This window comes from Mycetomoellerius zeteki, unplaced genomic scaffold, assembly GCF_001594055.1.
Source record: "Mycetomoellerius zeteki isolate Tzet28-1 unplaced genomic scaffold, Tzet1.0 scaffold182, whole genome shotgun sequence".
In the NCBI taxonomy this organism is placed as follows: domain Eukaryota; kingdom Metazoa; phylum Arthropoda; class Insecta; order Hymenoptera; family Formicidae; genus Mycetomoellerius; species Mycetomoellerius zeteki.
In genome coordinates, this window is record NW_017256778.1 from 1,049,787 (window position 1) to 1,067,581 (window position 17,795).

At 33.7% G+C, this 17,795-nt stretch overlaps 2 protein-coding genes across 2 annotated transcripts in view; one reads left to right on the forward strand and one right to left on the reverse strand.

Annotated features, from left to right (window-relative positions):
* The window catches only part of Cht7 (chitinase 7), a 28,099-nt gene extending 11,908 nt beyond the window's left edge, over nt 1–16,191 (forward strand). Inside the window, exons 2-16 of the mRNA XM_018446521.1 lie at nt 8,225–8,303; nt 8,918–9,087; nt 9,623–9,860; nt 10,035–10,214; nt 10,448–10,571; nt 11,885–12,194; nt 12,687–13,110; nt 13,305–13,522; nt 13,618–13,772; nt 13,844–13,984; nt 14,444–14,591; nt 14,666–14,851; nt 15,211–15,333; nt 15,460–15,661; nt 15,966–16,191. Of these exons, the coding sequence (XP_018302023.1) occupies nt 8,225–8,303; nt 8,918–9,087; nt 9,623–9,860; nt 10,035–10,214; nt 10,448–10,571; nt 11,885–12,194; nt 12,687–13,110; nt 13,305–13,522; nt 13,618–13,772; nt 13,844–13,984; nt 14,444–14,591; nt 14,666–14,851; nt 15,211–15,333; nt 15,460–15,661; nt 15,966–16,174 (2,907 nt within the window). The 3' untranslated portion in view covers nt 16,175–16,191. The remainder of the gene's footprint in view (nt 1–8,224; nt 8,304–8,917; nt 9,088–9,622; nt 9,861–10,034; nt 10,215–10,447; nt 10,572–11,884; nt 12,195–12,686; nt 13,111–13,304; nt 13,523–13,617; nt 13,773–13,843; nt 13,985–14,443; nt 14,592–14,665; nt 14,852–15,210; nt 15,334–15,459; nt 15,662–15,965) is intronic.
* Nucleotides 16,192–16,624: 433 nt separating this feature from the next.
* The window catches only part of LOC108721772 (chaoptin), a 7,696-nt gene continuing 6,525 nt past the window's right edge, over nt 16,625–17,795 (reverse strand). The window contains exon 10 of the mRNA XM_018446520.1: nt 16,625–17,053. Coding sequence (XP_018302022.1) covers nt 16,731–17,053 — 323 coding nt within the window. The 3' untranslated portion in view covers nt 16,625–16,730. The remainder of the gene's footprint in view (nt 17,054–17,795) is intronic.

The following is a 17,795-nucleotide window of genomic DNA, read 5'->3' on the forward strand; positions in this document are numbered from 1 at the left end:
CGGATCACATAAGTATGAAAGTTTTTAATTTTCAATTTTTGCGGTCACAACATATATATATATATATATATCATATATATAACTCCGTGAAAGGAAAAATAGATCTTACCAAGGATGTAGGCTTCATTAAAATGCAATCAAACGCAAAAGAGCGTTACTGCAAGTGTTTATGATAAAACGCATATTATAATTGGCACGTAAGATAAATTGCATAAATACGTAAGGACATTTTATTTAAAGTAAAAGACTTTAAGACATTTACATTTCATAAAAATACTACATAAAACTATGTACAAATAAGATATGATAAATTACTTTTACATTTGTTTCATATTTAAGGATATTTGGCTGTACAATCAACTAAACGTATCAACCAAAGAAGTCTAACAATAAGAGACAGGACGCATAGATCAAATAGCTCGAATTTATAGTCGCTGATGAAGCAGTATTAATAGCTGTATCGTGCTTATGACTGTATGGCGGAAACGTTTTTATTCTGTGCGAGAGGTCGACGACAGTAATTCAATAAGGAATGTGCTCAGAACGTTCCGGAATTCGAGCAGAAATAAGAAAGCTTGACGCCACGGAAAACAATATTAAGATATAACAGAAAGTCGCTATTACGAGAGAAATTTGCTATTAGGATTATATAAAATGTGCAATATTAGATATTTAAGTCAAAACATTGAAATTGTAATAATGTAAGAAAATGACACATGTGATTTTTAAAACAAATGGATTATATAAATTAGTATATAAATTATGTTTATTAAAATTGTTTATTAAAATCAAGTTCTTAAATTAATTTTAAAAGTTCAAATTAGACTTTATTTATGAAAATATAGTATTTTCTGTACTATTTTCTTCTTTTTAATTATTTTAATCATTAGATTATACGTGAATAATTTTAGTTTACAGATTTGATTTGTTAAAAATACACACAATACGTTAAATAGTTGTATCAGATATTTTACTTGAAACTGCGATTAGAACCGTGGGAAGAATATTCAAAATGTTAAGTAGGTCACATAAAATTTACAGTACGATCGTTAAGGGCATTGATCACTTAAGAGTATGCAAAGCTAACTGAATGAGAGCGCTCGAGTGTAAACCAGGTAAATGTAACGAGGCAGCATGGCATGGTTGAAAAGAAAGCCTAACACAGCACAAACCGGTAGAAATGGATTCATTGCATCTCAACGGTATTTCGCAGCTTCCATTATTGCGCACAAAATCTTATGACTCACGCGTCAAATTCTGGATTACCTAATTTTTAACATAATACTTTGATACTTTAATCAAACAAATAAATATAATTCTTATGTTGCAACACGATGTTTAACAGAACGCAACACTACGTGTTTAATTAGCTAATTGTAATGGAAATCGATTTTAGATCGCAAACTATTATCATCACATTATTAATCGTTAAAACTATAATTTCTTTACTACTTTTATTTAATTGACACCACTTAATTAATTACACAAACGCGTTTTATTGTAATGAAAATTGTAGATATACAGACGGTAAAATAACAGCAATAATACGCTAGTTTTTGTCATCTGCGAGACAGGCAAAAGGGAAAACGCGCATTGTGGTCGCGGTACATAATCGTCAGCATAATTGCATTTCCCTCTTAATAGGCGACGCTGAGAATCGATTTCTCTCGTTGGTGATGAATCAACAATTAGACGGGTCATACCTTTACGACGAGTAACTTTCGAAAATCCCGAACTGCGTACGCACTTATGTACGTACGTAAAACCGCGTATAAAAACAAAGAGACGTCAGTGAAATTTTCACGGATGGACGGTTCCGCTGATCTAGAATCTGCCACAAAATCGAGCAACAGGACCCGCGTCTACATCCTGTGATCAGCGCATCAAATCTCAAACGAACCCAGATGGAACGAGGACGATTCAATGCGGACTTCACCGGTTTTCACAATAATCTCAGATACTAATCGATGAATAACGGGGATTGAATCCGGTATTAATTCTAGATGGTGTATTTCAATCTTTTGTACACGAAAGTTTGCTTTACGTCGATCTCGTCACAGTTTTACAATTGCAAATAGTCCATCCAAAATCATGTTTACATATTTACAATATATAACTATTTGTGAACAGAAATTATATAATAATTTTATTTTATAATAAAAAAATGTCTGACTGATTTATAAAATATATTATAAACAAAAAGCAATATTTAAATTGTGCTATAAAGTCAGTCATAAATGTAGACGTAATAAATAATGACGTTATTGTAATTGTTTAAAAAAACACACATGTATTCTTTATATTATTATACATATTCTTCTTTTTTTTAAATTATATTTTTGATATGTAGAAATATACCAATCATTAATTTTATATAACTTCTTAATTGTAACTACTAAAATTTAATTAGTGTGTTTGAAATTATTAGTGCACATTGAACTCAAATGAGTTTAGCACATACTTGCGTTTGAAACTTTTATTATCATCGAACACCTAGTAGAAGAATTACCTGTTCCGTCTTTTATCAGACTGTGATGCGTGACGAAATGATATTTAAGCTTGATCTCTCAAATCGAGAGATTGCCTAATTTATATCTTATTAAATGTATTCCTAATTGTGATGGGTAATTACCGCTGTGAGAATTAGAATATATTAATAAGAAGAAGCGAAAACGAATTTTAAAATATATGTATAGTTTAAACATTATTTTTTTATAACAAATTGACCAAGGAGTGAATAAAGATACCATTTATTCTACTTAAACGGCAAGTTGTAAAATTGCGCTTTTATGATCACTATTGCTTTAAAAGAAAATAAAACTGTTTATGTCGAAGGTGAAATGTTAGAATAATTAACTTTTAAATAGATGTGCGGGATAATGTGGAGTATGAGTAAGCTTATACGAAAAAATATGATGATTGCTTATATTTATGTGTCATCTATAGCATGACTTAAAATTGTATCCTATTTATTAAAATAAATTGCATAATTTATGAACCATAATTATGTTTAATTCATAACAATATTTAATTAATATTTTTCCGTAATTCCTACTGGGATTGAATTGTTTCTACTTATGTAATAATGTAAAAGAATCAAAGTAGTAGATGTCAATGTGTCAAAAGCTGTTTGTCTTTTATCTTTCATTTAATATCTATTATCATTTTTGACAAAATTAATAATTTCTATATTTAATTAACTAGTTGTAATTTATTGCAAATAATATTTTTTATAAAACGAGAAAAAATATTTTAAAAAATTTAATAATAATAATATAATAATTTAATACTAAATTCTTATAATTATTACAATAATGCGATTAATATTAAAAAATATATAATTTATATTAATTTATCATAAAAATATTTTCTGACAACAATAATATGTTAAAATTGTGTAAACAAATCTATCGTAAAAAAATAAGAAAGCAATATCATGCAAAAAAAACTTTCAGATAAAAGATAAGAAAACACATAAACTTAACTTTGTCATAAAAATAGAAAAGAATTAAATTGTAAGAAGGAAAGAAACAGGATTAAATAAAAATTTAGATTAATAGTTACCTTTAAAGCTGATAATACATGACGTTAAATACATATTATAATCGAAAGAATAGATATTCTTCGTAATTTATTATGCTTTATTTTATTAGTTACCAGTGATATTTAATAATACTGATCCCGTGTGTTCACTCTTCGTAAATATACATTTCAAATTTATATGAAATTCAATTCATTTGTCGCAAAGATGCGACAAACGAATTATATTTCATATTTTGTTTAAATTTCTCTACACATAAAACACCTAAAATATACTTTTATCGTAAAAAAAAATCTAACAAGGACTTGAAAATACATTTCTATTCCCGATGAACCTAATAAGAATCTCATGAACATTCACGCCCGCGTTGTCCCATCCTCTCTTAAGAAGAGGTCGAAGAAACTCGATACTACGATTTAAACATCTCGGGCATATCCTTTAAGATTTACATCGGATTGCCTTGCATCCGCTGGCGTACAGCAAATGCGCGCACGCGGGTAGACGAGTAAGGGGAACGTTGGAAATTATCATCCTGCCAAGTCACGGATACTTGACTGGCTATATAATACGAGGGAGTCGTGCACCGTGGCAATAGGAGCCGCCGCTCGTTCTAAAAGTCCGGCATAGAAATCTCTCGCTCTCTCCACGCGAATGGACGTGCATAGCCAGCCAGCTAGTCAACCAGACATCGACGACGACACGACGACGCAATGCAGCGACGAGACGATGCAACGAGAGAGTTGCAACTGGCGATGGCTTTGAGATGCTTGGAATCATTTCAAAAACTTCGAGTCATTTTGTTCAATATTATTCAAAAATGTTGTTGAGGGGATGGACGGAATAAAGGCCTAATTAAATCTTAATTTTGATAAAAATTAAAATAACTTGTTACTTTTTTATTATACCACAAATGGGAACAGTCTGGTAAAAATCTCATTAATTGATTTTAAATATGATTTTAAATCATTTATGCCCTTTTTCCATAGATTATATCATTTTCACCACCACAGGACAATCGAAACACGTTCATATTTAACTAATGTAAGCAACATCAATTTCTTGTTTATTTGCGCTAATCTCCGGAAAAAGGGCCTAAGTAAAATGAAATTGATAAAGAAAAATTGATAATTCAAAATTTTCGTCATATATTAGAAGTGACTTGAACCCATCACTATTCATCGCTAGTTGCAACAACGACTGCAGTTAAAATGCATGAATCGCACGAGCTGTACTAAAGTGTACTGTGTGTAAATTGCGCTAGATGCGCGAGGAACGCCTCTTCCTAATGCTAGACGCGCGACGTTAATCTTCGTCACGCATATGGTTAATTAATAACCGAGCTAATCATTGTCAATCCAGAAGTATAACGTGGAGTCGCTCTCACGTTAAAAGCGAGTGAGCGCATTTTGTTCGGTGATAATACACGGGCCAACAATGGGCAATGAAGCGAAAAAAAGATGAGAAAGGGGGCGGGCACAGGTAATTTTTCGTTCGATGATGCTATTGTATGCGGCGAGGAAGTACGAGTGAAGCGAATGTGGATCGCGGGTTCTTGTTCGCTCGCATTTATAATGACATACAAGATTAATGATGCCAAGAAACACGTATGAAATGTACATAGTATCTTAGAAATAAAGTTCAATCATAATTACAAAGATAATTAAATAAAAAGTAATATTTTAACAAAATCTTTTAATTAATTTGTTGATTGACTTTTGGTCAATTTAATGTTCAATCATTTTGAAACTATGGATTATTAAAGATAAAGCATTTCTAAACTTTCACCAGTTAAATAAAATATTTCCTTATCTTCTTTATTAAAAAAAATTATTATAAATAAAGAGGATATTTTAATTGGTAATTTTGTAATAAAATCCTATATCTATATAATAAATTTAATTTATTTACTGTTTCTCGTATCATAACGATTTATGAAACATCTTTAACAATATGAACAATCCAGTTCTGTTCGTATAATGCAAATTTTCATGCAAAGTGAAATCGGAATAGAAAGATTAAAGGCATAATTGCGTTTTCTCTTTATCGTCGATGTCGCGAGGTGCGAATTAAAAATCTTGTAAATATCTCGAGGAGGTGACGATCTCTCGCGTAGTCGTGCGGAATATTTCGTCTAGATTTTAGACTTAATCGAGTTGCATCTTAAAATTGAAGAAAGACGCAAATGGAAATTCCAAATGACATGAGCAATTTATAAACGGCAAAAACATTGCCACACAGCTTCTCGTTCGTCCCCAATAAAATCATTTACGATAAACCGCATAACGCGGAACAGCTACTTTGCGGAACGCAGGGAAGAAAAGTTTCACTTCACTTTGGTACATCGGACCAACGGCTCGATTTAACATAAAAGCGAGGATCGCGCTCCGCGCTGAATATCATTAAGTCGCGTGTGTCGTATAATGATATTCAACGACAATCTCTGCGGTTCTCTGACGGGGGGTTCACGAGGTTAAGAACTTTCCAGGCTCGTGGCTGGAATACAGAGTTGGAAAAGATCCGTTCGTCCCGGTCGGCCATGGCCTCGAAAAGAGGAGGCTCGCTCAGTCCGCCGACTTTCTTGCTGTTTGCAATAATAATTAATACGAGCGAGGACGACGAGCTCCACGGTATTTTATCCCGGCGCGGATCTATCCTGCGAAAAAACGCGATGAAGCGTGACTTCCATCTTGATCTCACGCGAGCCAAGAGTGAAAACGCGATTAGCGTGCGAACGAACCATTGCATTGTTTCAGTGAGCATGTATTGGAGATAATTATTCCAATACGCTTTTAAATTCCAAGTATTTTATCTTAAATGCAACATAAGTAAAGTGTACAATGTTGAATATTAACGTTAAAATATTTTTAACATCATTTAACGACTGGTAACTTTCATTCACAGTAAAAATCATAGAAATTATTCAGTCATTAAGGCGATGCATTCTATAAGATATGCCCGGAAAGTTTCGAAATTATTATCTTCTCTCCGTGGATTTTAGGTAAAATATATGTAATTTTAGATAGAATATATACGCATAATTATTTTCTTGAATATTTTCTCGCTGATTATACTCACTTATCCATTTTTTATTCAATAAAATTATTGAGTATATGTAACTATTTGCTTGGCAATTGTTTAAACCGCAAACTACTTTCGCATTTCTCGAATGCCAACGAAAACTGTTGGATAATCCTTTCTCGATGTCACTGCGGCCGAATAAGTATCGTCGTTATATTAGCATCGCCTTGGATATAATTTATGTGTGTTATAAAATATTAACAAAAAGTAGGCTTGTAAACCCACAACAGTCGGTCAAGCGTTTTTAATCCGTGCTAATAGAACAAATTATAATTGCATTATGAAATCTGGATGTAAAATTGAAAAATACGATTAAAAAGTACCTAACTGTGTTGTAAGAAGAAAAGTGTGGAAGTATGAAATATATTATCGTTACTCTTAAATCGTTTGCAGTGCTTTCAATTCTGTCATAATTTCAAATTATCCGCGAAAGAAGTTTGCAGTCAGTTCATTTATACTCCTACGCGATTTGATCATCGATACATTGTTTTGCAATGGAGAGATTGGTGATCCTTGTCGTCGTTATTGTAGAACACACACAATCGCTTAGTAATTGATTGTCAGAACCATGAATGACTTTCGCTGTTGCCTTTATTTATTTAGACATCGCAGATACTAACGAGAGAATGCGCTCTATTCTAAATTTCTCTCCCTTCCAGTCATGCCAACGTGAATAATACGATATGAACCAATCCTAGCGAACCATATCTCGGGGTCTTTAACCTTATTGTGCATGAATAATATTGTGCGGCAGAGAGAAGAAGTATAAAGTTATGCAAACACTTTTCAAATGTATTTACTTGGTACTGGAGTAAAAGGAATGAACTAAAGAATTATCTATTTAATAGGACTCTGAATTTTTTATTAACATTTTCTTAAGAAATAAAACAATTAGGCTAAACATTTCGTAATTTTATTTTCATAAACAGACAGAATTTCTGGAAAAAAATTATGACTTAATACAGCCGAAGTAGCATAGCAGCGGTCGTAAAGCGCTAAAAAAAACGATTATATGCGCCTTTTTTAGCGCTTTGTTAACGCTTTGTAAGCGCTGTGTGCTACTTGAGAGAATACAGAAGCCATAATTATATAGGTATAACTACGTAAAATTGATACAATTAATTTTATATGGAAATTTTCGAGGAAGTAACTACTTAATGTAATTGTGGGACAGAATCCTCGAAATCATTATAAAATTCATATGAAATCTTTGTATAATCCGATAATTACATATGCAACCACGAGAAATCATTGTATAATATTAAATAAAATCGTATATTTTACCAAATTACTTCATATATAGTGAAAAAAATTATTTGTAATCATATGAAATCTATGTAATCTGCGGGACAATATTTCAGCTAGTGGTTATCCCCTCGGAAATTTTTTTAACAAAATTTATGATTAGGGTTGCGTTCCGTTTCACACATGATGCACATGATGCATCTTTTATCCTTGTTATTCACCGAATGTTAAACAAGGATAAATGATGCATTATGCACATCATGCGTGAAACGGAACGCAGCCCTGAAGTTATACGTTAACATAAGTATATTAAACTTATTGAATTTCTTGTACTTATCTCCGTTTTTGCTTTCTTTTCAGGTGTCGGCCAGCAGAACTACTTGGAGGCTGCTGTTCGTCTTCGCGGTACTGCTTCTAGGCCTCCTTCAACACGCCGAAGGTACTCCATGATTTCTGCTTTCGTGATTTCATTAATTCTCATCGTTTACTTTCGTAATCGGTCTGGAAATCGTGACAATTTGCACTTTTAAAGCAAGCAAGAATCGATGCCGTCGTTGAGGCTCTATCGATGATTCATGTTATTGACGTTTGATCAATAACATAATGCATTCTTTCATATAAAATATTTAATCATCAATAGCATGACGGTTAATAATTTCACCACCGCCATTTCGATTACATAAATTTTTTTCGTCGGCTAAAGTGATCGACAAGCGCAGATGGTGGACGAGCTATCAAGAGCACTTATATTAGTTGCACGAGAAAACGTGGTCTTCCGGTTATGCAAGTTCATATTATACAATATCCTAAAAAGCGCAAAAGGGCTCTCTTATCGTCGTCGTTGATATTGCATCATGTATGCAAAACTGTTCCAGAGTAATCAATTCTAACGGGTGAAAGGCACCTGCCTTTCGAAGTTTCGTGTCGTATGCGTGTAAGCGCGAAATCTTACGCAATGCTGAAATGCACATTCGTGCACGCGTTGCGTAATCGCCATAGGAAGAATCGGAGCGATTTTACGTAATTATCCGGCGATTGTATATGTATCGTCAGGCGCGAGAAAGAGATTCCGCAGGCCGACTACTTCCGCCCCGTCAATCTCAAACGATCAGGAGGTCTCAGCCAGTGTCAACAGGTTCAAGGTCACGCGAAATCGTGTCAGCAATAAGAACACGAAGAACACGGACAACGAGCTTCAGCCTGGCAGGACGAACGATTACAAGGTGAGTATCATAGAATTTGATGAGCTCATGTCGATGATAAATCTTATCAGAGCGTAAAATTCAAATTATTCCCTCAAATGGCTATCTTTGTATCATTCGGTTAATTACTTTTTCTCAAATTACGAGTCTTGAAATTGTTCAATTGAAAGTCGATGTTCGGAAAAAAATAATTAGTTATTATCGTTGGAGTATAAGATTTCTTTGAGATGCGTATCTCGAAGTGATTTGTTTGATAGGTTGAGTCAATTTACTACTTGGAGTTAATCAAAGATCTTATTCTCTGATTTTTTTAGTATAGAAGAATTTAAAATAATACATTCTATTTTTGTTTTGATATTATTCATATACTGTCGCAATTAATATAAAATTTTATACAAAGTTTTAAAAATACTTTGAAAAATATAATATCATTATTATATATTTTTTAAATTTAATTGTAATTTTAATAATGTTATATATATGTATATATATATATAATAAGATAAAAAACATTTTAGTTACATTCTATGCTAATTTTATATTCTCTCGCCTGTAGCTCGTATGCTATTATACGAATTGGTCCCAGTATCGGACGAAGATCGGCAAGTTTCTGCCGGAGGACATTCAACCTGATCTTTGCACCCACGTTATCTTCGCCTTCGGATGGCTGAAGAAGAACAAATTAACCAGTTTCGAATCGAATGATGAAACGAAGGACGGCAAGATCGGTTTGTACGAGAGGGTGGTAAATCTTAAGAAAGCCAATCCATCCTTGAAAGTCCTGCTTGCGATCGGTAAGTGTGTTTAATAATCCTTTACGTCGTCTCCATTATTCATTTGAAGATTAAAATTAAATTATTAAAGCAAATAATTAACGCGAACGGCGTTAATGATTTTTTAACAATCTAGCTTTAAAATTTACGCAAATTTAAATAAAACTATGACATCATTTTCCATTCCATCTGTAGGCGGTTGGTCCTTCGGGACGCAGAAGTTCAAAGATGTGTCTTCGACGAGATACGCCCGGCAGACCTTCATCTACAGCGCTATACCATATCTGCGAGATAGGGACTTCGATGGCCTTGACATCGACTGGGAATATCCGAAGGGTGGAGACGATAAGAAAAATTATGTCCTCTTGTTGAAGGGTAAAGACTCGCCTCTGAAAGAGTAATAACAATGCGAAATATCCGAGACTGGAAATGTCAGATGAACGTCAATCTTGATAAGGCGGTGGATTATTGCCTATTGTTTTATCTTCCGCAGGACTACATGAGTTCAATGTGCGACGCAGCACTTGACATTTCCACTCTTTGTGCGCGCATACGTCACATATGTCTATCATTGCAGCTTGAATTCACATTTCATTATTTTCTTACAGAGCTGCGAGAGGCTTTCGAAGCAGAGGCGCAAGAAAGGAAGAAACCGCGTCTTCTGCTAACCGCTGCGGTACCAGTTGGACCTGACAACGTTAAAAGTGGATACGACGTACCGGCAGTTGCTAGGTATAAAGAAAAGAATAAAAAGCAAGGATAAGTAATAAATTAAACAATCTTGTTCTTAAGAAATAATTACAGACATTACACACACACAATATAGAGATCGAGTTATTAAATTAATATAAAACTAACATAAGTATCAGACAACATACTTAAGTATTCCTTAATTTTACATACCGTTATGCAAAATAAATACATATATATGTATAATATTTTAGTATTATTTTATAGTAAAATTTTATAGTAGAATTAGACAAATTTTTTTAGATTCTTCTTTAGACAAAAATAATTTATGTTAGCTAATTTTATCTTTTTTGGCACATGATTTTAAGGGGGGACACCATCTTTGAGGTTTTAAAAGATCGACAATTTTTTTTGCTTAAATTTACAGTTTATACTCTTTAGGATAATACTTCAATAGTTTTAAGTCGGTATCTCAACTGTATAATCCCGTTAGAACCAAAATCTTGCATCTCCTCACCTCACCGTTGAGTCTGCTCCAAGTGGCGGATATCACGCAGTAGAGCTCCGCAGATAAAAGGAAACTCCAAATTTTCAAAGAAATAGGTTTTGGCAGATAGATGTTGCTACTTATAAAGTGTATGGCGCAGGCATTGCAGCCCAAAAGACACAATTCCAATTTATATATATAATTTTATAAGCGAAAAGTCAGTTTTGAAAACTTTAAACGCGTTTTTCTCAAAACGAGGTTTTCGAAGTCGGTACACGCAATAACTTTTACAATTCTTAATCGGTTCACTTGAAATTTGCACAGATTACTCTCAGATGTTTAATCTAGTGAAGTACATAGAATTTTTTTGTGATATATTGAAAACTTTTTTGTTATTAACATTTAAAGATGGAAATTTTTGGTCGAAAATCGTACTTTTTTTTTCAAACATTGACCATTTTTACAAAAATCAATATTTTGAAAAAATCCTACGTACTTCACTAGCTTTAAGTAGGTAGAAAAGAAAATCCTATGGATTTTTGTTCCAAGTCCAAAGGTGTACAAAACACCGCATATGCACTCACCAAAAAAGGAAGCTCAATGCTATTAATATAACGCCGCCATTTTGTGAGATAAAAATTAAAAAAAAATTTTTTTGTACTCTCGAAAGTTGATATATTAAAGCCCTTCGAAACGATTTTTGACTAACTTTATTAATTTACTGCAAAAAATTGCCAAAGTTAGATATCATTTTTAGGCCTCAAGGGTGGTGTTCCTTAAGTTGAAAGTGTAACGCATTCGCTTTATCTACATTTATCGTACCTCAATCATAATACACGATTAAAAATGTATTATTTCATCCATTTAGTTATCTGGACTTCATCAACCTCATGGCCTATGATTTCCACGGGAAATGGGAAAGAGAAGCTGGTCACAACGCTCCGTTATACTCCTCGTCATTGGATTCGGAATGGCAGAAACAATTGAGCGTTGACAATGCGGCTACTATGTGGGTCAAGATGGGTGCACCTAAAGAAAAATTAATCATAGGCATGCCTACGTACGGCCGATCCTTTACCCTTTCAAATTCTGCCAACTTCCGTGTACACGCTCCAGCTAGTGGTGGCGGAAAGGCGGGCGAATACACAAAGGAGTCTGGTTTTCTCGCATATTACGAGGTACTGTATCCGCTTTTGCAGAGGAGCGAGAAAACAAATTTGAAACTATCTCGAGTACTGAAATTAACAGTTTCAACATTATCTTATTTCCTACTTTGTTAGCGCAACTAAAATTTTTTTAGTTAATCTTTTATATATAAACAATTATATAAGAGTAGAAGTTAAATCGGTAAAAATAAATACTATAATAATCAAGTGAGAGAAAGAATTCTATTTATAGAAAAAAAATTTATATGAAATTTATAAAATTAAAAAATATGTTTGCAAAAATTTGTATATGAATATTATAAAATCCGCTTTAATTGAAAATAGGATTCTTTATTTTACTTGTGTGTGTGTTTTACATATAAATTGCAATATATATTTGTAATTACTGCACCACTACACAATTAGGAATTATCACAAATTTGTTATCATGGAATAAAAATCCTTTTTTAATCAAAATAAATCCGTAAAGTCACGGATGAAATTTAAATCATTCTCTAATGTCAGATTTGCGAGATGCTGCATAACGGTGCTGCCTACGTTTGGGATGACGAGATGAAGGTACCTTATTTGGTGTACAACGATCAATGGGTTGGTTTCGACGATGAAAGGTCCGTCAGGAATAAAATGCACTGGTTGAAGAGCAAAGGTTACGGAGGAGCGATGATATGGACGGTAGACATGGATGACTTTAATGGCACTGTTTGCGGTGGAAATGTTCGATATCCTTTAATCGGTGCGATGAGGGAGGAACTTAGGGGTATTTCGCGAGGTTCCAACGCCAAAGATGTTGACTGGACGGCGGTTGCCACCACCATTACAGAAACGATCGTAAAGAAACCGGAGCCTTACAAGATTTCTGTTTCGGAAGTGCTAAACAAATCGAAGAAGCCTCAGAAGACCACACTTGTGATTAACACTCCGATCCATGGTAATCTTTTCAAATCTAATTGCTATAATTATAAAATTTTAAAATTATATTCTTCTATCCTTATATCTTACATAAAATATTCCTCGATGTATGACGGACATATATATTTATTTTCTATCGAAAGATTATATCTGCCAAGAATTTTAGTCAGAGATTAATCGCATTATAATGAAAACCTTTTTTAAAATTGATAGAGAGAGAGGCGCAAACTATTTGTTACCTGACAAATTGGTCGCACAAAAGGCCAGGAATGGGACGATTCAGTCCGGAAGACATTGATTCAACTCTCTGCACTCACGTGATATACGCATTTGCTACTTTGAAGGATCATCTACTTACCGAAGGAAGTGATAAAGATGCTGAAATGTATAAAAGACTGATCGCGCTTCGTGATAAGAATCCAGACATTAAAGTATTTATTATCAAATTGTTTTGTTTAAAAATTCAACAAATTTTGATTGCGTTATTAAAGTAACAGATTCTTCTGTTTCACTACAATATTTTTAGATTCTTCTTGCGATCGGAGGTTGGGCATTCGGCTCGACGCCCTTCAAGGAACTTACCAGTAACACATTTCGGATGAACCAATTCGTCTATGAAGCTATCGATTTCTTGCGAGAATATAAATTCGACGGATTAGATGTTGACTGGGAATACCCAAGGTTTCATTTACTTAATATAAATTTTAGATATATAACGTATATCTATATAATCTGAAATATTTTTTTAATAGAGGAGCCGATGATCGAACGGCCTACGTTAATCTTTTGAAGGAACTTAGATTGGCTTTCGAGGGCGAAGCAAAGAGCTCCGGCCAACCGAAGTTAATCTTGTCAGCTGCAGTGCCTGCCAGTTTTGAAGCTATTGCCGCAGGGTAAATTTCACAGATGTTGCAATTAACATAAAAATTACATAAATTCAATACAATAAGTAACGCATAAGTTAAGAGTAGAGTTTTTTATTCTATAATGAATATGAGAATCCCTGGTAGAAATTTCACGCATTTTTTGAGCAGTTACAAGGAAAACTACTTAGGATCCTAATCAGGATGTAACACTTTGTTTGCAGTTACTGCATACAAAAGTTGCGTAAAATCTGAATCCATTTACTGAATAGAAACACAACAAATAATGGATATTAAATTGATTAATAAGCAAGCCAACTGCTCATGAAATGGACAGAATAAAACTCTATCCTGTCCATTTCCTACTCAGTATTGGTACAACTAATGAGAATACAGTAATATTAGATAGTAACTGAATAGAGTCTAGAAAAACTACATTTCTACCAGGGATATTTAGCTTTACTAGATGATTTTGACTTTATTTTTTAGGTACGACGTTCCTGAAATATCTAAGTATCTGGACTTCATTAATGTGATGGCATACGATTTCCATGGCCAATGGGAGAGACAAGTCGGTCACAACAGTCCATTGTATCCCTTAGAAAGTGCTACTAGCTATCAGAAAAAATTGACAGTGGTAAATAAAAGTATCCACATGCTTAAAGTCGATTTTATTGAGCTATTATGAAATTTTCTCTACTTGATTTTCAGGATTACAGCGCACGAGAATGGGTGAAGCAAGGAGCGCCTAAGGAAAAGCTCATGATCGGAATGCCAACGTATGGTAGATCCTTTACGCTGGTCGACAAGGATAAATTCGACATTGGTGCACCAGCATCTGGTGGTGGAGTGGCGGGAAATTTCACCAACGAATCCGGATTTCTGTCTTACTATGAGGTATTACTTTTTTATAATACTCTTAAGCGAGCTAATTTTCGGCGACATTTATTTAAGATACTTATTAGCATTATTAAATTGACGATTAATATTCGAGAGAGGCGCAAACTATAATATTCGTAAATGTTATTTCCGATTTAGTTCATAACACATCGCGTTTTAAGTCCGAATAGCGCGTAGTTTATTTTAGAACCAAAAAATGTATTTACGTATAGAAAATATGTATTATATTATTAAGCACCAAGCTCCGTTTCGATCGAAAATCGGATTCGAAAATAAGAAAATTTTTCTATTATTTGACATAATGTTTACATTGTTTATGTTGTTCAATTAAATCTAAATGAATGTTCCATAAATAGGTTTGCAGCTTTTTAAACGAAGACAATACAACTCTAGTATGGGATAGTGAGCAGCAAGTACCATTTGCGTATAGAGATGATCAATGGGTCGGATTCGACGATGAAAGAAGTCTTATTAATAAGGTATACATTTTTAATTGTATATCTCTGAACCTTTTAGAAAGAATATTTAATATTATTCTTTAGACATTAATTATTATACGCATCTCATGTTCACGCACACATTCTTTAAGTTATATTCTTTTATAGATGACTTGGCTTAAAGAAGAAGGCTTTGGAGGTGTGATGATCTGGTCAGTTGACATGGATGACTTTAGAGGATCTTGCGGAGCAGGAAAGTATCCGCTGATCAAAGCAATGAAGAAGGAGCTGCAAGACTATAAGATCAAGCTCGAATACGATGGTCCTTACGAAAGTACCTCAAGAAATGGAAAATACACTACTAAGGATCGTAAGTAAATTGATATATACAGCCTGCGTTCGATTTGAGTGCTCACGCGCTGTAAGCTCATTCTATCCTTTTCTCGTGGAAGAAAGACAGAAGCTTACAACACATAAGTGCCCAAATCGAACGCAGCTATAATGTATTGTATAAATCTTATAAAAAGAATAACGTTCTTGTCATGTAAATTAATGTATATGTAAAAACATACAATAATTAATTAACAATAAAAAGTACCAAATTTTCTCTAAAGATGGATAAAGGATAGCTAAAAAAATGATTGAAAAATTGATTGTGAAAATAAATTTTGCAGCAAATGAAGTACTGTGCGACGAAGAAGACAATCATATATCTTATCATGCAGACAAGAATGACTGCACAATGTACTATATGTGCGAAGGCGAACGCAAGCATCACATGCCCTGTCCTGTGAATTTGGTCTTTAATCCTAACGAGAATGTTTGTGACTGGCCAGAAAATGTCGAGGGTTGCTTACAACACACACAAGCGCCGCCCGTGTAAAAATAAAGAGCAATAACGAAGTAATTATTTACGGTACGTGAAATTGTAAAATAAAAAAAGAATCAAGGAAGTTTAGGAAAAATAATTTTATTGAAAGTGTTCATCAATTTGCGAACATAAGTATACGTATTATCATCGCGTGTCAACGAGTTTTATCTTCTTTATGAATTTTTTCTTCCATGCATTTTCCCACAAGTACCTTATTGTCTACATCTTTATCCTATTTTTTAAGAATTTTTTTCCATTCTTGTGTATTTTTACCCTCGCCATCTGTATAAAGCACGAAAGAAATCATGACAATTACGTTTGTAAATAAAAATAAATTTTTGGAATACCATTTATTTTTATAATTATTTTTTCTCCGCTCCCATTCTCCTTTTCTATGAAGAAATTTTTTCCATCTTTTGATATTAATTATAGAAATAACACACACAAAAAGCGTTTCTCCGTAATTATTTAACTACTTTATTGGTAAATCTTACATTAAAAAAGATCACATTGTGAACTTCGAAGACTAGGCCCAAGGAAAAATGTCGTAATACATATAAACTCGTAGTTAATTGGCGATGAAAACGAGGATGAAGAATTTGACGAAGGCTAACCAGGCTGTCGCCAGTCGTTCGTAATTTCCCGAGCTGAGGGCGGACGCTTGGCAAGCGGTGTGCGGTGTACCCAGAGTCAGCAAGACCTTGTCAGAGGAATAAGACGGAGTTGTTTCCGTGCAGACAGCTCGGCCGGCTATAGTCCTGAGTTGTCTGGCGTCGGATTGCGATGCCGTATGAATTTGTCGGGACTCTCTGAGCCACCTGCGCAGCCACAGACTGAGCCATGCAATTTCGCAATCGCATTCGAGTGGATTACCTGATACTTGCAGTCCACCTGAAGAAAGATCATTTTAGCACGTGTTCTCTAATGATTTTAGATACGTTGACTATCATAACTTTAGAATTTTTAACAAAGAAAAAGCCTTATCGAATCTGAGTTGGATCTTAGTGCTTAAATAATAAATTAATAATACTAAAATAGAAGAGCTATGAGCCAAGTAATAATCTTTTAATATTCAAACAATACATACATAATATTTCAATAATATTTCGGAAATTAATTCAAAATATTTAAACACTAAAATCTAGCTCAGATAACGCTTTTTCCCCATACAGCACAGAAACATTTCAGAAAGATCTCCGAAATGTTTCAACTGAAAAAGTGAAATATTTCAGAAATGTTGCGAAATATTTCTGCAAGATCTCTGAAAGATCTCTGAAAGGTCAAAATGTCCGCGATTCTTCCACATGAAATCTTCCAGAAATATGTCTGAAAGGTCTGAAATATATCTGCAACCTTTCTGCAATATATGCGAAATGGTTTCAAATGTATTTCAGAAAGATTTTAGAAATACATTTGAAACCATTTCGCATATATTGCAGAAAGGTTGCAGATATATTTCAGACCTTTCAGACATATTTCTGGAAGATTTCATGTGGAAGAATCGCGGACATTTTGACCTTTCAGAGATCTTTCAGAGATCTTGCAGAAATATTTCGCAACATTTCTGAAATATTTCACTTTTTCAGTTGAAACATTTCGGAGATCTTTCTGAAATGTTTCTGTGCTGTATGGG